Source organism: Pseudophryne corroboree, chromosome 9 (genome assembly GCF_028390025.1).
Source record: "Pseudophryne corroboree isolate aPseCor3 chromosome 9, aPseCor3.hap2, whole genome shotgun sequence".
NCBI lineage: Eukaryota > Metazoa > Chordata > Amphibia > Anura > Myobatrachidae > Pseudophryne > Pseudophryne corroboree.
The window spans coordinates 20,870,926-20,897,025 of record NC_086452.1 but is presented as its reverse complement, the minus strand read 5'-3'; the positions used below and the strand labels follow the sequence as shown (position 1 = coordinate 20,897,025).

General features: G+C 48.9%; 1 protein-coding gene across 1 annotated transcript in view; it reads left to right on the top strand.

The window, feature by feature from the left end:
• Positions 1 to 26,100, top strand: part of AK5 (adenylate kinase 5) — a 351,659-nt gene that overhangs the window by 20,872 nt on the left and 304,687 nt on the right. The window contains exons 3-5 of the mRNA XM_063939044.1: positions 6,130 to 6,297; positions 25,434 to 25,603; positions 25,693 to 25,806. Coding sequence (XP_063795114.1) covers positions 6,130 to 6,297; positions 25,434 to 25,603; positions 25,693 to 25,806 — 452 coding nt within the window. The remainder of the gene's footprint in view (positions 1 to 6,129; positions 6,298 to 25,433; positions 25,604 to 25,692; positions 25,807 to 26,100) is intronic.

Below are 26,100 nucleotides of genomic sequence, written 5' to 3'. Positions count from 1 at the left end.
CCACCTAGTGGTCAAACTTTTAAATTTTGTGCCCTGTCTCCTGCAGAGCCGCTATTCCCCATGGTCCTGACGGAGTCCCAGCATCCACTACGGACTACGAGAAATAGATTTATCGGTAAGTAAAATCTTATTATGAATCCGTTTTACAAGGCCCGCAGTACCCGGTGGTGAAGTCCAGCAAGAAGATAAGGCTCTGGCCTGTAGCCCCTCCTCCAGGCCCAGGCGCCATTTACTGAAATGTTCCCGCCCTGGAGCTGCATATTTCTTTCTCTCTCCCTCACTCCCTGTCAGCGTTTTGTGCCATCACTACATGCTGAGCTGATTCTGGAACTGCATAAGTATGTAAGTATTCTACATGTCTTTAGACAGTGTTAGTTAAGAAACAGTGCATTACTGCAGGGTTATTTAGTACAAGTACCCTGTGATATACATCCAGTCTTTACTGTGCACTGTTATATCTATAAGCCTATATAGCTTTACTTGGTGTTACTTAGTATTGCTAGTCCACTGCAGTTTTATTGTTTGTCATAATTTCTGCATTGTACATGTGACTGTGTGTGCATATAGCTGCTGAGTGATACCTACTCCGTGTATCTCCCTCATACTGCTATCCCTATATTCTGTACCCTGAGGGGGGCTACGTGCGTCAGGGTTTTTGTTTGATATAGGTAGTTTACAGGATATATTTATTTTGTATTTTTCTCTGATTTTTCAGTCACCATATACTGTACCTCTTGAATCCTCTGTTTGTGCTGTCTCACTGCAAGTATTTTATCTGCTGATATTTTACTGTGTCGCCCATTGTTTACGCTTTCATATCATGTCAGCTGCAAGGGGCGATAGTTCCGTGGCTGATCCCGCAATATGCGGTGATGATGCCGCGGACTTATTGGAGGATAACATAGCAGCTGAGGGTTGAGGTTCTGGTTGTTCTCTACCCCCCAGTAAGGTTTCGGCAATGGGGGCACATCAAGACCCGCCTTGGGCTGCTTTCCCTACTTTACTGACTACGCTGGTAACTAGACTTGCGCCCCCTATGGGACCTCCCGTGCCTTTACAGCCACATATCGTCCCTGCGGTTAATCCACTGTGGGCAGATCTCCTGTCCACTCAGTTACAGCAATTGAATCACTCATTGGCTTAACAGAAACCTAACCCTCGCCTGCCTAAGACCAAGGGGTCCTCTAAGCAGGCCATTTCTTCCTCACAATCCACTCATGTTTCGGATACTTCTTCCGATGAAGATGGTGTATATACTGACCCCTCAGACACTGATGCAGATGCTTCTGATGGGGAATCTATTTCACAGGTAGATGTTCCTGACCTCCTGGAGGCTATTAAGCTGATTCTTCAGATTGATGATGAAACAGAACCTGCAGATACCTCTAAGAAACCTGTTAGGTTCAAACGTCAGAATTAGTTTTGCCTCATTCTGACCACTTGGTTGACATACGTCAATATTCTTGTAAAATCCAGCAAAGAAATTCACACTTCATAAGAAGATGCTAGCTTGCTATCCCATTGCTGCGGAGTTAAGTAAAAATTGGGAAACGCCACCGCCGGTGGACTCGCAAGTCGCTCGGCTGGTGGTGTCATCTGCTCTGTCTGTGAACTACCGTCACCTCTCTGAAGGAACCGACGGATAAGCGTGTGTAGGGTTGCTTAAAGTCTATTTACACACTTGCGGGAGCTGTGCATAGGCCCACTATTGCAGCTTCTTGGGCTGCAGAAGCTATTGCAGCCTGGGTTCAGGAGGTGGAAGCGGAGCTGCCGTCTAATTTTCCTGATAATGCTAGACAATGTCTTTCATATATTGTTACAGCCTCTCATTACATTCAGGAGGTGACTTCTGATGCCGGTGTTCTGGCGGCAAAAGCGTCTACTACGTCCATTCTGGCTTGCCGGTTTCTCTGGTTGCGGTCCTGGTCTGTAGATCTGGACTCTAAGAAAACCTTGGAGGTGCTCCATTTTAAGGGGAACATCCTTTTTGGAGAGGATCTCAACAAGATTGTTGCTGTCTTAACTTCTACTAAGACTGTCTGTCTACCTAGTACTGCTCCTTCGGCTCCGAAGGGTAAGAGTACCTCTTTTAGTTCCTTTTTTACCTCCAGGTAAAGCAAAGGGTCAGGCGTACCCGAAACAGTCTCGCACTTCTAAAACCACTAAGCCCAAACCTAAGCGTGCCTGGGCTGCCCGTCAGCCTGCTTCCAAAACAGACAAGCCTGCTGCATGACGGGGCGGGCCTCCCCCTGGGATCCTAGGGTTGGAGGCCGACTGTTACGGTTTACCCAGGTGTGGTTGAGGACCACTTCGGACGCCTGGGTAAGGGAAGTCGTCACTCACTGATACGCCGTATCCTTCAAGAAACGTCCCCCTCGTCAGTTTTGCCTGACAAACATCCCTTCGGATCAGGTAAAGGCAAAAACTCTCCGTCTGGTGGTACAATCCCTCCTGGACACAGGAGTAGTAGTGCCGGTGCCTCTGGCTCAGAGAGGCAGGGGGTACTATTCAGCGCTGTTACTAGTCCCGAAACCGAATGGTTCCTCAAGGCCCATTCTCACCTCAAGTCTTTGAACAAGTTTGTGAGGGTATCCAAGTTTCGTATGGAAACTCTTCACTCTGTTGTTCTGGCTTTGGAGCCAGGGGACTATATGGTATCCCTGGACATACAGGATGCTTACCTACATATTCCTATTGCAATGTCGCATCAGCAATACCTGCGGTTTGCTATTGGCAGCCTCCATGATCAATTCCGGGCCTTTTCTTTTGGACTGACCACGGCTCCGCGAATCTTCACCAAGGTCATGGCGGTGATGACGGCCCTGCTCTGCCGTCATGGTATCCGGTTCCATCCGTGTTTGGATGACTTGCTGATCCTGGCGAATTCCCCGGAAGTTCTCCTCCATCATCTGGATCTGACGGTCCAGTTTCTGCAAACCCACGGGTGGCTCATCAACTGGAAGAAATCATCCCTGGTCCCTGCCCAGAGCATGGTGCACCCGGGGGCGTTATTGGACACACACAACCAGCGGTTGTTCTTGTCACAGGAGAAGGTCCTGAACCTTCTGGACAAGATACGATGCTTCCTCTCTCGCCCACGAGTGTCGATACACTCTGCAATGCAAGTATTAGGCCTCATGGTGTCGGCTTTCGACGTGGTAGAGTACACTCAATTTCATTCCCGCCCTCTGCAGAAGCTGATTTTTGCCAAGTGGGACGGCCTGCCTCACCGGATCAGGTCTCACATGATCTCCTTGTCTCCAGAGGTTCGTCTGTCACTGAGCTGGTGGCTACAGGACCAACGATTGAGCAGGGGTCGTCCCTTCTGGATCTCCAACTGGGTCCTTCTGACAACGGATGCCAGTCTGAGGGGTTGGGGCGCAGTGTTGGAGCAACACTCTCTTCAGGGTCGGTCGACCAAGGAGGAGTCTCTCCTCCCGATAAACATTCTGGAGTTGCGGGCGGTGTTCAGTGCTCTGAAACTGGCCCAGCATCTGATACAGAACAGGCCTGTTCAAGTACAGTCGGACAACGCCACCACGGTGGCGTACATAAATCATCAAGGCGACACACGAAGCCGCATGGCAATGATGGAAGTGTCAAGGATTCTTCAATGGGCGGAACGCCATCTGCCAGCCATATCGGCAGTGTTCATTCCGGTTGTCCTCAACTGGGAAGCGGAATTCCTCAGTCGTCAGGACGTACACGCCGGAGAGTGGAGCCTTCATCCAGAAGTATTTCAACTCCTAGTGGACAAATGGGGCCTACCAGACGTAGACCTGATGGCGTCTCGAAACAAGAGAAAAATTGCAACTCTGCCGGGTGTTTTACGGATTCAACCTCCCTATGTCCCGCCTGTGGCTCCTTGGGATTTGTCGGTTGTTCTGGAGACCTTACAAGAGTCTCCGTTTGAACCTCTTGAATCTGTGGACCTTAAGTGGCTTACTCTTAAGGTCTTGTTTCTGCTGGCTATTGCCTCTGCTAGACGGGTTTCACACTTAGGTGCCTTGTCCTGTCGGTCACCCTTTCTGATTTTTCACCGTGACCGGGTGGTTCTCCGAACTCATCCTAGTTATTTGTTTAAGTTGGTGTTGGCTTTCCACCTTAACCAAGAGATTGGAGGATAAACCTGGAGAGGTAAAGGCCGGAACCACAAAGAGCGGTCTTTGGATGTGGTACGGGCACTCCGTATTTATGTGAAGAGAACGACTTCGCTTAGGAGATCTGATTCTCTTTGTCCTTTTTGGTTTTCACAAACATGGCTGGCCTGCTAACAAGCAGACCTTGGCCAGATGGATTAGACTGGTGATTGCACATGCTTATGTACAGGCTGGCCTTACAGCTCGTGATACCATCAAAGCCTATTCTACTTGGTCTGCTGGACCTTCTTGGGCGGCCCGCCGTGATGCCACCCTTGAACAGTTGTGCATGGTGGCTACGCGATCCTCAGTGAACACGTTCATAAGGTTCTATGCCTTCGATACTGCCCCTTCCCAGGATGCCTCCTTTGGACGCCGGGTTCTTGTGCCCGCTACAGTGCGTCCCTTCCCACGAGGAACTGCTTTAGGACATCCCCGATGTTATCCCTGTGGAACCCCAGTGTACCCCGCAGCAGAAAAGGATATTTATGGTTAGTACTTACCTCTGTTAAATGTCTTTCTGCGAGGTACACTGGGTTCCACAGGGCGCCCACCCTGACGCACTTAGCTTCTTTGGGTTTGTGTGGCATTAGCCGCTGACACCCTCTCCTGTCGTGAGAATGTGGTGTATGTGGCTACTAACGGTTGACTTCTCTTTTACCTGCTACTGCATTGGACTGTTTAACAAAAACTGAGCTCCTGTGCACGGAGGCGGGGATATAGAGGAGGCGGCGCTAGGCATTCTGGGAACAGTCAAAGCGTTTACCCTGTAGGTGCCTCGGATCAAGATCCTACTCTACACCCCAATGTTATCCCTGTGGAACCCAGTGTACCTCGCAGAAAGATTTAACAAAGGTAAGTATTTACCATAAATCTCCTTTTCCTGGCTATATATAGCACCCTGCCCTGTGGAGAGCTAGGCATAGCACCCTGCCCTGTGGTCCTCCATAGTTACATAAAACGGTGGGATTAGTCTAGACAAGAATAAAGAAGGAAAAATATTCCCCTAGCACACATGTACGAGGGGAGTGCGGCAGATTTATGTATAATCCACTCTGACTGCCAGCGTTGGTAGAAAAGATGGGTGGGCATCTGATTTTGCCTGCCCTGCTGTGGTATCAGTTTCCCCGCAGCAAATGTTGACCGCCGGTACACACAGCCAGATGGCACATATATGTTCAGATATATTGGCACAACGGCTGTGCTGCACAGCCGACGCAATGTGTCTGTGAACTATGTTGTTCACAGACACATCGGGGTACACACCTGCCGACGGGCTCGCGATATATCGGCTGTTCTTGAACTGCCAATATATTGCCTGGTGTGTTTCTGGATTTAGTAACTACTTCCCACTTGTGCCAGGCAGATGTATGGTCAGTGCCTCTCCTCCCTCCAGAGCAGAGCTTTATAGCAGAATCTGCAATCCTTGCATTCGAATGCTAGGGCCGCCCATCGCAGAGCAAGGCCGTTCAGCTTGCGACCTGCTTCCCACCCACTGCGCTCTTGCTGTAATTGCGATCACACCGCAGTAACAGCATGGTCACAGAAATTGAGGACGTCCCCTGCCGGCACAGCCTGGCTGCGATGTCAGGAGTCCCGCCTCCATTTTCTCGTTCGGAGCGGCTGCGTGAGAAGACCCTAAAATGCGCAGGCACATCCCCATTTCCCTGACACCGCCTCAAAAATGCCTGGTCGCCTCCCGCCCAGTGAACGCCTCTGTCAGTCAGGCAGAGGCGTTCACAGTTAAAGCGGTCCACTCGCATTAACTGATTGTACGTGGGCAGGATGGGACCTGCGTTGCGCAGAGTGCGCCTTTCTCAAAAACTGCGGTCGCATTGCAATTGCGTTGCAACCTGAATAAAGTTCATTGTTCAATATTAACTGTTTCACCCAAATCTGCGTTTTCAGTGGGCGGAGTTCTCCTTTAATGTAACCAGAACCATTCACAAGTTAGCGGTTTGTTCTCATTTGTTTCCGCTCTTTGTTTCAGTGTTGCCAGAAAGCTGCAATTTTCCCTATCGGCGATATGACCGGCTGCCGCCTATCCACCAGTTCTCCATAGAAAGTGACACGGACCTCTCGGAGACCGCAGAACTGATTGAGGAGTATGAAGTTTTCGATCCCTCAAGACCACACCCAAAAATAATTCTGGTGATTGGTATGTGATACTGTTTTCATACGGCTCCGTGGTTGCTATTGGTTATTCAGTTGTTAGTATTTATTTATTATTATTTATTAACAGTTTCTTATATAGCGCAGCATATTCCGTTACGCTTTACAATTAGAACAACAGTAATAGAACAAAACTGGGTAAAAACAGACAGACAGAGGTAGGAAGTCCCTGCTCGCAAGCTTACAATCTATAGGGAAAGTATTTGAAGTATGTTGCTCTTGGGCAGTTGGAGGACAGAAAACATTTTCGGATAATGAAGCGTTAACACAAAAGAAGATTTTTGTCGCCGGTAGAATCTGACAAATATGTTTTCATTTTTTTTATGATGCGTTTGGTGGGATGAAGAGAAAATCGCTCCTGAGGGATTCATAACGCTGAACATATTACTTCCAGAGATCTTTGCTGATCTGCCCAACAAATGTGCAGCGCAGCCTGTGTATGATATACTCCTACTGCCTGTGACGGTGTGTGTGCTGCAGCCTGTGTATGATATACTCCTACTGCCTGTGACGGTGTGTGTGCTGCAGCCTGTGTATGATATACTCCCTACTCCCTGTGACGGTGTGTGTGCTGCAGCCTGTGTATTATACACTTCCTACTGCCTGTGACGGTGTGTGCTGCAGCCTGTGTATTATACACTTCCTACTGCCTGTGGCGGTGTGTGTGCTGCAGCCTGTGTATGATATACTCCCTACTGTGTGATATACTCCCTACTGCCTGTGGCGGTGTGTGCTGCAGCCTGTGTATGATATACTCCCTACTATATGATATACTCCCTACTGCCTGTGGCGGTGTGTGCTCTGCAGCCTGTGTATGATATACTCTCTACTGCCTGTGACGGTGTGTGCGCTGCAGCCTGTGTGTGATATACTCCCTACTGCCTGTGACAGTGTGTGTGCTGCAGCCTGTGTATGATATACTCCCTACTGCCTGTGACAGTGTGTGTGCTGCAGCCTGTGTGTGATATACTCCCTACTGCCTGTGACGGTGTGTGTGCTGCAGCCTGTGTGTGATATACTCCCTACTGCCTGTGACAGTGTGTGTGCTGCAGCCTGTGTGTGATATACTCTCTACTGCCTGTGGCGGTGTGTGTGCTGCAGCCTGTGTGTGATATACTCCCTACTGCCTGTGACGGTGTGTGTGCTGCAGCCTGTGTGTGATATACTCCCTACTGCCTGTGACAGTGTGTGTGTGCTGCAGCCTGTGTATGATATACTCCCTACTGCCTGTGACAGTGTGTGTGCTGCAGCCTGTGTGTGATATACTCTCTACTGCCTGTGGCGGTGTGTGTGCTGCAGCCTGTGTGTGATATACTCCCTACTGCCTGTGACGGTGTGTGCTGCAGCCTGTGTATGATATACTCCCTACTGCCTGTGACGGTGTGTGCTGCAGCCTGTGTATGATATACTCCCTACTGCCTGTGACGGTGTGTGCTGCAGCCTGTGTATGATATACTCCCTACTGTATGATATACTCCCTACTGCCTGTGGCGGTGTGTGTGCTGCAGCCTGTGTATGATATACTCTCTACTGCCTGTGACGGTGTGTGCTCTGCAGCCTGTGTATGATATACTCCTACTGCCTGTGACGGTGTGTGTGCTGCAGCCTGTGTGTTATATACTCCCTACTGCCTGTGACGGTGTGTGTGTGTGCTGCAGCCTGTGTATGATATGCTCCCTACTGCCTGTGACAGTGTGTGTGCTGCAGCCTGTGTGTGATATGCTCCCTACTGCCTGTGGCGGTGTGTGTGCTGCAGCCTGTGTATGATATACTCCCTACTGCCTGTGACGGTGTGTGCTCTGCAGCCTGTGTATGATATACTCCCTACTGCCTGTGACGGTGTGTGCTGCAGCCTGTGTATGATATACTCCCTACTGCCTGTGACGGTGTGTGTGCTGCAGCCTGTGTGTAATATACTCCCTACTGCCTGTGACGGTGTGTGCGCTGCAGCCTGTGTGTGATATACTCCTACAGCCTGTGACGGTGTGTGTGCTGCAGCCTGTGTATGATATACTCCCTACTGCCTGTGGCGGTGTGTGTGCTGCAGCCTGTGTGTGATATACTCCCTACTGCCTGTGACGGTGTGTGCTGCAGCCTGTGTGTGATATACTCCCTACTGCCTGTGACGGTGTGTGCACTGCAGCCTTTGTGAGATATACTCCCTACTGCCTGTGACGGTGTGTGCACTGCAGCCTGTGTGTGATATACTCCCTACTGCCTGTGACGGTGTGTGCACTGCAGCCTGTGTGTGATATACTCCCTACTGCCTGTGACGGTGTGTGTGCTGCAGCCTGTGTGTGATATACTCCCTACTGCCTGTGACGGTGTGTGCTGCAGCCTGTGTATGATATACTCCCTACTGCCTGTGACGGTGTGTGTGCTGCAGCCTGTGTGTGATATACTCCCTACTGCCTGTGACGGTGTGTGCTGCAGCCTGTGTATGATATACTCCCTACTGCCTGTGACGGTGTGTGCTGCAGCCTGTGTATGATATACTCCCTACTGCCTGTGGCGGTGTGTGCTCTGCAGCCTGTGTATGATATACTCCCTACTGCCTGTGACGGTGTGTGCACTGCAGCCTGTGTGTGATATACTCCCTACTGCCTGTGACGGTGTTTGTGCTGCAGCCTCTGTGTGATATACTCCCTACTGCCTGTGACGGTGTGTGCGCTGCAGCCTGTGTGTGATATACTCCCTACTGCCTGTGACGGTGTGTGTGCTCTGCAGCCTGTGTGTGATATACTCCCTACTGCCTGTGACGGTGTGTGTGCTCTGCAGCCTGTGTATGATATACTCCCTACTGCCTGTGACGGTGTGTGCTGCAGCCTGTGTGTGATATACTCCCTACTGCCTGTGACGGTGTGTGTGCTGCAGCCTGTGTGTGATATACTCCCTACTGCCTGTGACGGTGTGTGCTCTGCAGCCTGTGTATGATATACTCCTACTGCCTGTGACGGTGTGTGCTGCAGCCTGTGTATGATATACTCCCTACTGCCTGTGACGGTGTGTGTGCTCTGCAGCCTGTGTATGATATACTCCTACTGCCTGTGACGGTGTGTGCTGCAGCCTGTGTATGATATACTCCTACTGCCTGTGACGGTGTGTGCTGCAGCCTGTGTGTGATATACTCCCTACTCCCTGTGACGGTGTGTGTGCTGCAGCCTGTGTGTGATATACTCCCTACTCCCTGTGACGGTGTGTGTGCTGCAGCCTGTGTATGATATACTCCCTACTGCCTGTGGCGGTGTGTGCGCTGCAGCCTGTGTGTGATATACTCCCTACTGCCTGTGACGGTGTGTGCTGCAGCCTGTGTATGATATACTCCCTACTGCCTGTGGCGGTGTGTGCGCTGCAGCCTGTGTATGATATACTCCCTACTGCCTGTGACGGTGTGTGCTGCAGCCTGTGTGTGATATACTCCCTACTGCCTGTGGCGGTGTGTGCTCTGCAGCCTGTGTGTGATATACTCCCTACTGCCTGTGACGGTGTGTGCTGCAGCCTGTGTATGATATACTCCCTACTGCCTGTGACGGTGTGTGCTGCAGCCTGTGTATGATATACTCCCTACTGCCTGTGACGGTGTGTGCTGCAGCCTGTGTGTGATATACTCCCTACTGCCTGTGACGGTGTGTGCGCTGCAGCCTGTGTATGATATACTCCCTACTGCCTGTGACGGTGTGTGCACTGCAGCCTGTGTGTGATATACTCCCTACTGCCTGTGACGGTGTTTGTGCTGCAGCCTCTGTGTGATATACTCCCTACTGCCTGTGACGGTGTGTGCGCTGCAGCCTGTGTGTGATATACTCCCTACTGCCTGTGACGGTGTGTGTGCTCTGCAGCCTGTGTGTGATATACTCCCTACTGCCTGTGACGGTGTGTGTGCTCTGCAGCCTGTGTATGATATACTCCCTACTGCCTGTGACGGTGTGTGCTGCAGCCTGTGTGTGATATACTCCCTACTGCCTGTGACGGTGTGTGTGCTGCAGCCTGTGTGTGATATACTCCCTACTGCCTGTGACGGTGTGTGCTCTGCAGCCTGTGTATGATATACTCCTACTGCCTGTGACGGTGTGTGCTGCAGCCTGTGTATGATATACTCCCTACTGCCTGTGACGGTGTGTGTGCTCTGCAGCCTGTGTATGATATACTCCTACTGCCTGTGACGGTGTGTGCTGCAGCCTGTGTATGATATACTCCTACTGCCTGTGACGGTGTGTGCTGCAGCCTGTGTGTGATATACTCCCTACTGCCTGTGACGGTGTGTGCGCTGCAGCCTGTGTGTGATATACTCCCTACTGCCTGTGACGGTGTGTGCGCTGCAGCCTGTGTGTGATATACTCCCTACTGCCTGTGACGGTGTGTGCTGCAGCCTGTGTGTGATATACTCCCTACTGCCTGTGACGGTGTGTGCGCTGCAGCCTGTGTGTGATATACTCCCTACTGCCTGTGACGGTGTGTGCTGCAGCCTGTGTATGATATACTCCCTACTGCCTGTGACGGTGTGTGTGCTGCAGCCTGTGTATGATATACTCCCTACTGCCTGTGACGGTGTGTGCTGCAGCCTGTGTATGATATACTCCCTACTGCCTGTGACGGTGTGTGCGCTGCAGCCTGTGTGTGATATACTCCCTACTGCCTGTGACGGTGTGTGCGCTGCAGCCTGTGTGTGATATACTCCCTACTGCCTGTGACGGTGTGTGCGCTGCAGTCTGTGTGTGATATACTCCCTACTGCCTGTGACGGTGTGTGCGCTGCAGCCTGTGTGTGATATACTCCCTACTGCCTGTGACGGTGTGTGCGCTGCAGCCTGTGTGTGATATACTCCCTACTGCCTGTGACGGTGTGTGCTGCAGCCTGTGTATGATATACTCCCTACTGCCTGTGACTGTGTGTGCGCTGCAGCCTGTGTGTGATATACTCCCTACTGCCTGTGACGGTGTGTGCGCTGCAGCCTGTGTGTGATATACTCCCTACTGCCTGTGACGGTGTGTGCGCTGCAGCCTGTGTATGATATACTCCCTACTGCCTGTGGCAGTGTGTGCTGCAGCCTGTGTATGATATACTCCCTACTGCCTGTGGCGGTGTGTGCTGCAGCCTGTGTGTGATATACTCCCTACTGTATGATATACTCCCTACTGCCTGTGGCGGTGTGTGTGCTGCAGCCTGTGTGTGATATACTCCCTACTCCCTGTGACGGTGTGTGTGCTGCAGCCTGTGTGTGATATACTCCCTACTCCCTGTGACGGTGTGTGTGCTGCAGCCTGTGTATGATATACTCCCTACTGCCTGTGACGGTGTGTGCGCTGCAGCCTGTGTGTGATATACTCCCTACTGCCTGTGACGGTGTGTGCGCTGCAGCCTGTGTATGATATAGTCCCTACTGCCTGTGGCGGTGTGTGCTGCAGCCTGTGTGTGATATACTCCCTACTGCCTGTGGCGGTGTGTGCGCTGCAGCCTGTGTGTGATATACTCCCTACTGCCTGTGACGGTGTGTGCTGCAGCCTGTGTATGATATACTCCCTACTGCCTGTGGCGGTGTGTGCGCTGCAGCCTGTGTATGATATACTCCCTACTGCCTGTGACGGTGTGTGCTGCAGCCTGTGTATGATATACTCCCTACTGCCTGTGGCGGTGTGTGCTCTGCAGCCGGTGTGTGATATACTCCCTACTGCCTGTGACGGTGTGTGCTGCAGCCTGTGTATGATATACTCCCTACTGCCTGTGACGGTGTGTGCTGCAGCCTGTGTATGATATACTCCCTACTGCCTGTGACGGTGTGTGCTGCAGCCTGTGTGTGATATACTCCCTACTGCCTGTGACGGTGTGTGCGCTGCAGCCTGTGTATGATATACTCCCTACTGCCTGTGACGGTGTGTGCTGCAGCCTGTGTATGATATACTCCCTACTGCCTGTGACGGTGTGTGCTGCAGCCTGTGTATGATATACTCCCTACTGCCTGTGACGGTGTGTGCTGCAGCCTGTGTGTGATATACTCCCTACTGCCTGTGACGGTGTGTGCGCTGCAGCCTGTGTATGATATACTCCCTACTGCCTGTGACGGTGTGTGCTGCAGCCTGTGTGTGATATACTCCCTACTGCCTGTGACGGTGTGTGCGCTGCAGCCTGTGTGTGATATACTCCCTACTGCCTGTGACGGTGTGTGTGCTGCAGCCTGTGTGTGATATACTCCCTACTGCCCGTTGTCCCTGATACAGTAGATGGTCAGTCCGTTATAGAGGAAGCACATTGAGCCACTGTAATGCAGTGTGTGATGCTATCCGCATACATCCAGACTTGCAGATGAATGATTACGTGGCCGGCTATTTATAAAGCTGGCATTAGTCCAGGCGTTTATTATGCGGTTTGTGGACGCGGGTCGGGTCAGCGCTGCTGATGTGTTATGTTATTGGCTGGCAGGTATAAATGCAGGTGACACAATTACTGTTTATAACACGCGAGCTGCCTGTCAGTGACGGAGTGTGTGTATTCCTGGCGCTGTTCCATTCCTACATTGCTCACTAATGAAGGGGATATACAGTGCGTCTACAGAGGCGGATGGGCTGCGGCCTCTCCGGTTTCTGGGTCAGTAAAATGCCTGTATTGCTGGTGCTGCACGTCGCCCTATTTGTATATTATTGCTGGTTTCCTCCCTAATATATATACAGGTACGTTTATGAAGAAGGCCTCGTTTACATTACTGCCTTACTCACTTACACAATGTGCCGGAACTCCCCGCAACCAGCCATATCATTGGTTGCTGTGGGTTACAGCACATTCCTTTTATACTGATCTTGTTATTAAATCATCTCCATACTGTATAATATGTGCGGTGACAAAATGTTCTTATTTGTGCATCAGTGTTTCAGAATCTTTCTTTGTAGCTTAATAAGTTATTTTGTAGAAATGATAAATATTTATTTGCAGACTCAGACTGTCCTAATTACATTTACACAGATGGGATATAGGGGGTCATTCCGACCTGATCGCACGCTGCCGTTTTTCACAGCGCAGCAATCAGGTCTCTACTGCGTATGCACCGCAGTGCGCAGGCGCGTCGTACGGGTACAAAGCGGATCGTTGCTGAGCGATGGATTTAATGAAGAATCCATTCGCACAGCCGATCGCAAGGAGATTGACAGGAAGAGGGCGTTTGTGGGTGGCAACTGACCGTTTTCTGGGAGTGTTTGGGAAAACGCAGGCGTGTCCAATCGTTTGCAGGGCGGGTGTCTGACGTCAATTCCGGGCCCGGACAGGCTGACGTGATCGCAGCGGCTGAGGTAAGATCTGAGCTACTCAGAAACTGCACAAGATCTTTTTGTAGCGCTCGGCTGCACATGCGTTCGCACACTTGCACAGCTAAAATACACTCCCCAGTGGGCGGAGACTATGTGAACGCAGGACTGCAAAAAGTAGCTAGTGAGCGATCAACTCGGAATGACCCCCATAGTATGGGGTTAAAAAGATGACGGCGTAAGGTGGCATATTGGAGAGTTTATTAATCATATAACTGCTTAGTCAACATGCCGACTGACTTTCTCAATTTCAACATTGTCCGTGTCAGCAGTGTGAATGTTGACATTAGACATGTAGACCTTTCAACTGTCATCTGTTTAACCCCAGACACTGCACACCCTGCACCCATTAGTTCTGGTATGAATGGTTGACACAGATATGGTCGACGTTGACTGATAGTCGATACATGAAAAATGGTCGACACAGGACATACCGACACATGAAAAGGTTGACATGGATATTTTAACTGGTTTTGGTGTAATTTTTTACGTAACATGACCAGGAACCCCAATTAGTGTCCCGTGTCCCCTCGCATGACTCGCGCTCCCAATCGTAGTCCATGTGGATGGTAAGTGTGAAAAAGTGGAAAAATATATATATTTTTTTCAATCATGTCGACCATTTTCATGTGTAGACCATATGTCTATGTCGACCTTGCCAATGTCAAGGTCCGGGAGAACGGTCATGCGCAGTAGGCCTGATCGCTCCTCTGTGAATTTGCAGAGGTCAGTGATCAGATAGCCGCCGCCCAGACAGAGTGAAAATCCGCCCCGCGCAAGTCTGCGTACGCCGTGCGAAAAGCTCTGCAAACGCCGGTCAGCTGCAAATCGTATATATGCCCATAGGTTCCGGTATGAAGAGTGGACCATGTTATAGTCGACAGTCATTAGGTCGACCACTATTGGTCGACATTGGCATGGTCGACGTGGACAAATGGTCGACACATGAAAAGGTCGACATGCGGGTTTTTTACTTTTTTTGGTGTCGTTTTCTGCGTAAAGTAATGGGGTACCCCAATTGGTGCACCGTGTCGCCTCACATGCTTCGGGCAAGGTTACCGCTCCCAATTGTAGTCCACGTGGATGGTAAAGTATGACATAGTTCCCAAAAAGATTCATGTCGACCTTTTCATGTGTCGACCTTTCATGTGTCGACCATGTGTCCATGTCGAACAGTAGTGGTCGACCTAATGACTGTCGACCATCCAAACGGATACCATGCCCATATTACGTTTTCATCCACACAGTAATCTCCTATATAATTGCCCAGATCTGTCACTCTGTGACTGTGTGGCTAATGCTGGGCGGAGTCACAATCACAGAGTCACAGAGCTAGGCCAATAGGAGGAGGAGGAGAAGGAGAAGGAGGAGTACGGCGCCCCTCAGTCAGTTATTTAGAGCCACCGCTGTATGTATGGCCGCTCTGTCTCCCGCCCCCGCCGCCTCCTCTCTCCCCCTGCCCTCTCTCACTGGCTCCATCTCCCCCTTCCCGGCCGTCGGAGACTACCAGGCTGAGGCAGAGAGAAGCCGCTCAGCGCCCAGCTGCGGTCAGTCTCACTGCCGCCGCTCCCCCGAAATCCACGGTCACCTCTTAGCCGAAGGCCGCCCGTCACCACTGCTCTCAGCCCGTGGACAGCTGTCACTGCTGCCGCGGACCGCACGCTCCCCTAATTCACTCGCAGGCAGCCATCACCGCTCTCCACAGCGGCATAGCTAAGGGGGAGATAGCGCATGGTAGCCGGCCACAAATTGCCAGACCGCGGCTCATATACAAACGGGGAGGGGAGAGTCATATATACACTGCACACATTACATACATGCATACATACATACATACACTGCACACATTACATATATAGATACATGCATACACTGCACACATTACATATATAGATACATGTATACACTGCATTGCTGCACTACATACACTGCACACATTACATATATATACATACACTGCACACATTACATATATTCATACATACACTGCACACATTACATATATATATATATATATATATATACATACATACACTGCACACATTACATATATTCATACATACACTGCACACATTACATACATACATACATACATACACTGCACACATTACATATATTCATACATACACTGCACACATTACATATATACATACATACATACATACACTGCACACATTACATATATTCATACATACACTGCACACATTACATATATACATACATGCATACATACACTGCACACATTACATATATTCATACATACACTGCACACATTACATACATACATACATACACTGCACACATTACATATATTCATACATGCACTGCACACATTACATATATACATACATACATACATACATACATGCACTGCACACATTACATATATTCATACATACACTGCACACATTACATATATATACATACATACATACACTGCACACATTACATATATTCATACATACACTGCACACATTACATATATATATATATATACACTGCACACATTACGTATATTCATACATACACTGCACACATTACATATATACATACATACATACATACACTGCACACATTACATATATTCATACATACACTGCACACATTACATATATACATACATGCATACATACACTGCACACATTACATATATTCATACATACACTGCACACATTACATACATACATACATACACTGCACACATTACATATATTCATACATGCACTGCACACATTACATATATACATACATACATGCACTGCACACATTACATATATTCATACATACACTGCACACATTACATATATATATATACATACATACATACATACACTGCACACATTACATATATTCATACATACACTGCACACATTACATATATATATATATACACTGCACACATTACGTATATTCATACATACACTGCACACATTACATATATACATACATACATACACTGCACACATTACATATATTCATACATACACTGCACACATTACATACGTACACTGCACACATTACATATATTCATACATACACTGCACACATTACATATATACATACATACATACATACATACACTGCACCCATTACATATATTCATACATACACTGCACACATTACATACATACATATACTGCACACATTACATATATTCATACATACACTGCACACATTACATATATTCATACATACACTGCACACATTACATACATACATACATACACTGCACACATTACATATATTCATACATACACTGCACACATTACATATATACACACACATACACTGTACACATTACATATATTCATACATACACTGCACACATTACATACATACACTGCACACATTACATACATTCATACATACACTGCACACATTACATATATACATACATACACTGCACACATTACATATATTCATACATACACTGTACACATTACATATATTAATACATACACTGCACACATTACATATATTCATACATACACTGCACACATTACATATATGCATACACTGCATACACTGCACTGCTGCACTACATACATTGCACACAGTGCATACATACACATACATACATCATACACTGCATTACTATACATACATACACTGTATTACTACACACCATACATACACTGCACACCATACCTCCCCCATCCGCGGCACCCCCACACCCGTCCCTCCCTCGGCACCCCCACACCTGCCACTCCCCCACCCGCAGTGCCTCCGGTCTCCCACCCACAGCACACCCGCACTCGGCCCTCCCGCGGTGGCTCCGGACTATCACCCCCGACCCACAGCACACCCGCACGCGGCCCTCCCCTTCCGCCACTCCACCGCAACCACCCCTCCACCACCTGCAGCACCCCCACAACCGACCCCTTCCCCACCCACGGCCCCCTTGAACCCCCTCCCCCAGCTGCCTCTCCCCCGCACCTACCACTAGCCCAACCACAGCACCTACTATTCATTGTCCCCTGCGTGCGCTGTTCACACCGTCACAAGAGGCTACGGCCCCTTAACCATCGCACGCCCTTTGTCCATGCAATATTTTACCACTCACAGAATTATAATTGGAACTAATACTCCATAATCTAAATATAGCACGGCCCAAGGGCGTGCAAGGGTTAAGGGGGCGTAGTCCCTTGCGCCGTTGTGACGAGCGCCCGTAGGGTGCGATGAGCCACCTAGTTATTCATGTAATTTACCTTCCCCCTATTTACTATATTTATTATTTTTAATAAGGTTTAAATCTGCTTCTGATTATTTTGTGCATAAATCTGACCAATTATGTGTAATGGTCTTTGGTGGTCATTCCGAGTTGATCGCTCGCTAGCAGTTTTCAGCAGCCATGCAAACGCATTGTTGCCGCCCACTGGGAGTGTATTTTGGTTTACAGAAGTGCGAACGCCTGTGCAGCAGAGCGCCTGCAAAAACATTTTGTGGAAAACAAGACCAGCCCTGTAGTTACTCTTCGTGTGTGTTGTTTCTAACATTGGAGGGACGGCTTTTGACGTCACACACCCGCCCAGCGTTCTCCCAACCACGCCTGCGTTTTCCCTGGCACGCCTGCGTTTTTCTAAGCACTCCCAGAAACCGGTCAGTTGACACCCAGAAACGCCCCCTTCCTGTCAATCTTCTTGCGGCCGCCAGTGTGAATGAAAACGTCGCTAGAGCCTGTGCAAAACCACAAAGGACTTTGTACCCGTACGTCGCACGTGCGCATTGCGGTGCGTACGCATGCGCAGAAATGCCGATTTTTAGCCTGATCGCTGCGCTGCGAACAACGGCAGCTAGCGATCAACTCGGAATGACCCCCTTTGTCACATAGACTAATTCTGATTTGTGACCTTTGCAATGTGTCTTTTACATAAAAAAATTATAAAAATTAAATAATAAACATTTTAAAATAAAATAAAAAAAAACCTTCTGGGAAATTGCATGCTCTTATTACCATGCATCATTTTATCTGTGTAATCCAATACAAGAATGTACACGTCAGCAAAGTAGTAAAAATATAAAGTGGCAATTAATACCTTTTAACAAGCGTTTCATTGTGCCTGCGTAGTATTCAGCGCAGATACATGAACAGGCTCCTGTGATTACTCCGATCATTTGTAATGACTTGTACAGCATTGTGGGGGGCGGAGGTGGGCATATGGGGGGACGGTGTGGCGCAAACGGGGGTATGTCAGGGGAATGATTGCTGCAGCCGCGTAACGCCACACGCAACCGCCGCGATTGACAACATGGCAGTGGGCCTCCTGCGGGCCTAATTAGCAGAATTTGCAATCCTTACTGAATTAAGCCCTATTTGCGGGGGGCTTCTTGGGCGATTGTCACATCTGTCCTGTTTGTAATCCGGAGCTGACCTGAACCCTGATCAAGCATGATGAAAGTGATGGCTGATAGTGTAAGGACATTTGTACATGTCATTCTGTGGGAACCTGGAGGATACTAGTTGTTACCCCACTCCTAGGTTCATTATCATTACACTGCATAGATTTCCCTGATATCAGGAACGGCTGTAACTAGAGGTCGGCCGGAATAGCACCCGCCAGGAGCACCATACACAAAACCACCGCAGTCCTCCTGGCCTGACAGTCAAGGGGACTACTCGCAGAGAGCCACAATGCCAGGCAGCCGTGCCTCTCCCAGCATTATAAATGATGCAGAGGTACTCCCATCTGCTGGCCCGCTTCTCCCTCCTCCGTCACCGGCCTGCAGGGCGAGAACAAGACACCACTTGGAAAAAACGTGACAGGACAGGATCCAGGACTTGGGCTGCTGCAGCATTCATGGCTGAGTTAGGGAAAAATACTAATGGAGTCTAAAATACTAATATAGCTACTTTTTGCCATTCAGAGAATGTGTGTCATGTGAATATGGGTCACAGTGGGAGTTTCAAGCCCCTGTGTATGTGAGAAGTAGGTTCAACTCTCCCAATGAATACTCATACATTTGGAGGCATGTCATTAGTATTTTTTATGTTTTCTGGAGTGTGTGTGTAAGGCGGGAGGGGCGACAAGTTATTAACTTAGCCGGGGCGCCAAGACTTCTAGTTATTACAGTACGCCACTGGTCAGCAGTTACTGATTAGTAAGCCAGCAATAAGGCCACTGTGATGTCAGCAGTCACTGCTGTGTAGCCTAGCAACAGGGCCATTGTGATGTCAGCAGTTACTGATTAGTAAGCCAGCAACAGGGCCACTGTGATGTCAGCAGTTAGTGCTGTGTAGCCCAGCAACAGGGCCACTGTGATGTCAGCAGTTAGTGCTGTGTAGCCCAGCAACAGGGCCACTGTGATGTCAGCAGTTAGTGCTGTGTAGCCCAGCAACAGGGTCATTGTGATGTCAGCAGTTAGTGCTGTGTAGCCCAGCAACAGGGCCATTGTGATGTCAGCAGTTACTAATTAGTAAGCCAGCAAAAGGGCCATCGTGATGTCATCCGTTGCTGCTGTGTAGCCTAGCAACAGGGCCATTGTGATGTCAGCAGTTACTAATTAGTAAGCCAGCAAAAGGGCCATTGTGATGTCATCCGTTGCTGCTGTGTAGCCCAGCAACAGGGCCATTGTGATGTCAGCAGTTACTAATTAGTAAGCCAGCAAAAGGGCCATTGTGATGTCATACGTTGCTGCTGTGTAGCCTAGCAACAGGGCCATTGTGATGTCAGCAGTCACTGCTGTGTAGCGCAGCAACAGGGCCACTGTGATGTCAGCAGTCACTGCTGTGTAGCCTAGCAACAGGGCCATTGTGATGTCAGCAGTTACTGATTAGTAAGCCAGCAACAGGGCCACTGTGATGTCAGCAGTTAGTGCTGTGTAGCCCAGCAACAGGGCCACTGTGATGTCAGCAGTTAGTTCTGTGTAGCCCAGCAACAGGGCCATTGTGATGTCAGCAGTTACTAATTAGTAAGCCAGCAAAAGGGCCATTGTGATGTCATCCGTTGCTGCTGTGTAGCCTAGCAACAGGGCCATTGTGATGTCAGCAGTTACTAATTAGTAAGCCAGCAAAAGGGCCATTGTGATGTCATCCGTTGCTGCTGTGTAGCCTAGCAACAGGGTCATTGTGATGTCAGCAGTCACTGCTGTGTAGCCTAGCAACAATGCCATTGTGATGTCAGCAGTCACTGCTGTATAGCCCAGCAGTAGGGCCATTGTGATGTTAGCAGTTACTGATTAGTAAGCCAGCAACAGGGCCACTGTGATGTTAGCAGTTACTGATTAGTAAGCCAGCAGTAGGGCCATTGTGATGTAAGCAGTTACTGATTAGTAAGCCAGCAAAAGGGTCATTGTGATGTCAGCAGTCACTGCTGTGTAGCCCAGCAGTAGTGCCATTGTGATGTCAGCAGTTACTGCTGTATAGCCCAGCAGTTGGGCCATTGTGATGTCAGCAGTTAGTGCTGTGTAGCCCAGTAACAGGGCCACTGTGATGTCAGCAGTTACTGCTGTATCTCACAGCAACAGGGCCTTGTGACGTCAACGGTCACTGCTGTGTAGCCCAGTAACAGGGCCGTTGTGATGTCAGCAGTTAGTGCTGTGTAGCCCAGCAACAGGGCCATTGTGATGTCAGCAGTCACTGCTGTGTAGCCCAGCAACAGGGCCATTGTGATGTCAGCAGTCACTGCTGTGTAGCCCAGCAACAGGGCCATTGTGATGTCAGCAGTTACTGCTGTATCTCACAGCAACAGGACTTTGTGACGTCAGCAGTCACTGCTGTGTAGCCCAGCAACAGGGCCGTTGTGATGTCAGTAGTTAGTGCTGTGTAGCCCAGCAACAGGGCCGTTGTGATGTCAGTAGTTAGTGCTGTGTAGCCCAGCAACAGGGCCGTTGTGATGTCAGCAGTTACTGCTGTGTAGCCCAGCAACAGGGCCATTGTGATGTCAGCAGTCACTGCTGTGTAGCCCAGCAACAGGGCCGTTGTGATGTCAGCAGTCACTGCTGTGTAGCCCAGCAACAGGGTCATTGTGATGTCCGCAGTCACTGCTGTGTAGCCCAGCAACAGGGACATTGTGATGTCAGCAGTCACTGCTGTGTAGCCCAGCAACAGGGCCATTGTGATGTCAGCAGTCACTGCTGTATCTCCCAGCAACACGGCCGTTGTGATGTCAGCAGTTACTGCTGTGTAGCCCAGCAACAGGGTCATTGTGATGTCAGCAGTCACTGCTGTGTAGCCTAGCAACAGGGTCACTGTGATGTCAGCAGTTAGTTCTGTGTAGCCCAGCAACAGGGCCACTGTGATGTCAGCAGTTAGTGCTGTGTAGCCCAGCAACAGGGCCACTGTGATGTCAGCAGTTAGTGCTGTGTAGCCCAGCAACAGGGTCATTGTGATGTCAGCAGTTACTGCTGTATCTCCCAGCAACACGGCCGTTGTGATGTCAGCAGTTACTGCTGTGTAGCCTAGCAACAGGGCCATTGTGATGTCAGCAAGTTAGAAAAAAAAACCAGTGGAGAAAGGGGGGGATGTAGTGTGACATATAATTAGAAGACACAATGGGGTAGATTCAATTCGGCAACTTAAGAATAGCGCCAGGAATTAGCTCCCGACGCCATTCAATTCAGCTAAAGTTAAGTCGGCGAATGCCCGTTCTCGACGACTTAACAGGTAGTTTTGTCGGGAGAACGGGCATTCTCCGACTTAACTACCCGCGGCAATGCTGATTCCCAACAGAATCAACCTCGCGCCGGGCGCGCGGCAGCACTTTTGTCGGCTTTCTTCTCTCACTCCCCGGGGATGAGAGAAGAATTCCCGACAATTGCTGGTAACTAGCAGCTGAATTGAATAGCGTCGGGAGCTAATTCCGGCGCTATTCATAAGTTGCCGAATTGAATCGACCCCATTATGTGAATGGTATCTGGTTGATAGATCTACAGTAAAAAGATAGACTGTCAGTAGGTCGATCCCAAATGGTTGACAGGGTCAAAAGGTAGACAGCGCTTAAGCTTGGCATGATAATGGTCAACACAAGTTTTGTGTGTGTGTGTGTGTGGGGGTGTTTAACGTTTTCATCATTTACCATCCACGTGGACTACAATTGGGAATAGTAACCTGTGCTGAGCGCACTTTGCGTCAACCATTTTGTGTTTACCGTTTTACCTGACAACCTTTTCTACTGTCTACGTATTCCATGTCGACCTTTTGTATGATGACCGTTTTGTGTCAACTTATTGACTGTCTATCTTTTTACTATATCTATTGAACCACACCCATGTGAATTGGGGGAATACACAGTGTGGCATACTGTATAATGTGATTTGTGGGTGTGCACAGGGTGGCATATAAAGTGATTCACACGGTGCACATGGTGGCATATAATGAACTGGCAGCATGCATAGTGTGACATATAATGAGAACTTGTTACATTCTCTCTGTTTGTGGCAGGAGTGTAAAAGTATCTATCATTATTTCACAATATCAATGTGACTATGGGGGTCATTCAGAGTTGCTCGCTAGCTATTTTTTGCAGCGCTGCGAGCAGATAGTCGCCGCCTATAGGGCAGTGTATTTTCGCTTTGCAAGTGTGCGATCGCATGTGCAGCCGAGCAGTACAAAATTGTTTTGTGCAGTTTCTGAGTTGCCCAGAACTTACTCAGCCGCTGCGATCACTTCAGCCTGTCCAGTCCCGGTATTGACGTCAGACACCCGCCCTGCAAACGCTTGGACACGTCTGCGTTTTTCCAACCACTCCCTGAAAACAGTCAGTTGACACCCACTAACGCTCTCTTCCTGTCAATCTCCTTGCGATCAGCTGTGCGAATGGATTCTTCGTTAAACCCATCGCCCAGCAACAATCCGCTTTGTATCCGTGCAACGCGCCTGCGCATTGCGGTGCATATGCAGTTCTGACCTGATCGCAGCCAAAAATCCTAGCGTGCGATCAGGTCGGAATGGCCCCCTAAATTTTCTGTGAGCTTAGGCCCCCACAAGCCCCAGGGCATTCACTTCAATTCTCCATGCAACTTTGGCAATCACATTTATCGGGCCGATTCAGTTAGCCCTTAGTTGGACAAAAATTGCTTAATGCGGCTAAAAAAAAACCCGTTTGCAACTTTTTGCTATTCAATTAGAGGATGTGTGTTATGTGAACATGGGTCACAATGGGAGTTTATGAGGATTTTATTTTGCATTCCCTATGTATGTGAAACGTAGGGAAAGATATTTTCAGGTAATATTGCCGGGAGACGGTACAGAAACCGTGGTACACCGCTCCCAATGAGTACTTGCGCACTTTGAGGCATTTAATGGCATTTTATGTTTTCTGGAGGGCGTATGTGTGGGCTGGCACGGCAATTTATTCTATTTGCCAGGGACGCCTAGACTTCTAGCTATGGCACTGATCAGAAAACCAGTTCAGCTCCACTTCAGTGAATTGATTTAGGCTGTTTGTGTGGTAAAGTAGATTAAAAACTATTGTCAGTTAAGTGAAATTCGGGGAATGTGATTACTTAAATGATGTACTTTATTTTTAGAGGGGATTACTGCCACCCCCTCATCATGCCCCCACAAGCTTGGCTCTTGTGCGGATTACTGGTAACTGGCACAGAGGAAAATATCTCCTTTCCTCTGCAGAAGTGTATGACAAACACCATCTTTCTGCATCACTGACGGGAGGGATTTCTGCTCTGTGCTGTTGGGAGACTGTGCTCCTTCCACTGTATAACTCTGTGCATAGCTTTTTCATTGGCTACAGGTGGTCCATTCCCTGCCCTCTATGAAATCAAGGGACACATGGACAAGTCAGGGATGACGATTGTGGTTCAGTGCTCCTAAATTCCTGTCTACCCATTTCTCCACTACCACCTCTTGTATCTTCCTGCACCATGGCCCTCATTCCGAGTTGTTCGCTTGCTAGCTGCTTTTAGCAGCCATGCAAACGCTAAGCCGCCGCCCACGGGGGAGTGTATCTTAGCTTAGCAGAAGTGCGAACGAAAGGATCGCAGCGCTGCTACAAAAAAATACTGTGCAGTTTCTGAGTAGCTCCAGACCTACTCCTAGCTTGCGATCACTTCAGACAGTTTAGTTCCTGTTTTGACGTCACGAACATGCCCTGCGTTCGGCCAGCCACGCCTGCATTTCCACAGGCACGCCCGCGTTTGTATCTGACACGCCTGCGTTTTTACACACACTCCCTAAAAATGGTCAGTTACCACCCAGAAACACCCACTTCCTGTCAATCACTCTACGGCCAGCAGTGCGGTTGAAAAGCGTCGCTCGACCTTGTGTGAAACAACTTCAACTGTTGTGAAAGTACGTCGCGCGTGCGCACTGTGCCGAATACGCATGCGCAGAAGTGCCACTTGTTAACCTAATCGCTGCACTGCGAACAACTCGGAATGACCCCCCCCAAGTCTAGACTGGCCCAAGGAAGATGTTTTACTTGTCCAATGCTTTTGCTTCACGACACTGGTGTACATAATTATGATAAGCTAGCTTTTAAGTCTGTTCAGGAGATGTACTAAGAGAGAGAGAGAGAGATAGTGGAGAGAGATAAAGTACCAACCCAGTCAGCTCCTAACTGCCACCTTATCGGCTGTGTTTGAAAAATGACAAGTCCTGATTGGCTGGAGCACCATATATCATTCGTCACAAGAATATCTCCCGTTGGTAAATCTTCCCCCTATTTTTCTCCACTTTATCTCTCTCCCAGGCTTGATACGTCTCCCCATGTGAATGATTTAATTTGCGAATCACTAATGAAATGTTTGCGCTTGTCTTGAATATTACACACACACAAGCACACAGCCCTCAGACTTGTTTTTAGGGCTGTTGTATCCTTGATATAGATATGGGAGAGAGTTTCAGTTGTGTCTGTTTCTTTTTAATCCATTTTAGGCGGCCCGGGGAGCGGGAAAGGTACGCAGAGCCTGAAAATAGCGGAACGTTACGGATTTGAGTACATATCAGTGGGGGAGCTATTGAGGAAAAAGATCCACAACACCAGTAGCAACAGGAAATGGAGCCTAATCGCCAAGATAATCACCACAGGAGAATTAGCTCCGCAGGTACCGTGCTATAAGCTCTGCAGTTCACAGAACCGTGACATATTAAGATATTTGCCAATTAATGTCCCCTTTTCTCTGTTCTCCTCAAGGAAACCACAATCACTGAAATAAAACAAAAACTTATGCAGATTCCGGACTCGGAGGGGATAGTAATAGATGGATTTCCCCGCGATGTGGCCCAGGCTCTGTCCTTTGAGGATCAAGTAAGAATCTTTCTCGTCCTATTGTTCTGCTCTTATGTCTGGTGTGAGAGTCTTTGCAGGAAACAATTTGCGGCATATCAGGTTCTGCTCTGATAGCTGCTCTACCAACAGGGAGATGCTAGATTAATCTTCCTCTAACAATGTTTCCTTTTGTGGCTGAGGAACCGTATTCTCCATTATTCAGTAATGGGTAATAAGCGGCTTGTAAAGCCCAGTGTGCGTCCCAGCAGCGTAACATGGCAAATACACTTCAATTACCTTCAATAGAAGCAAACAATGTTTTTTCTTTTCTTA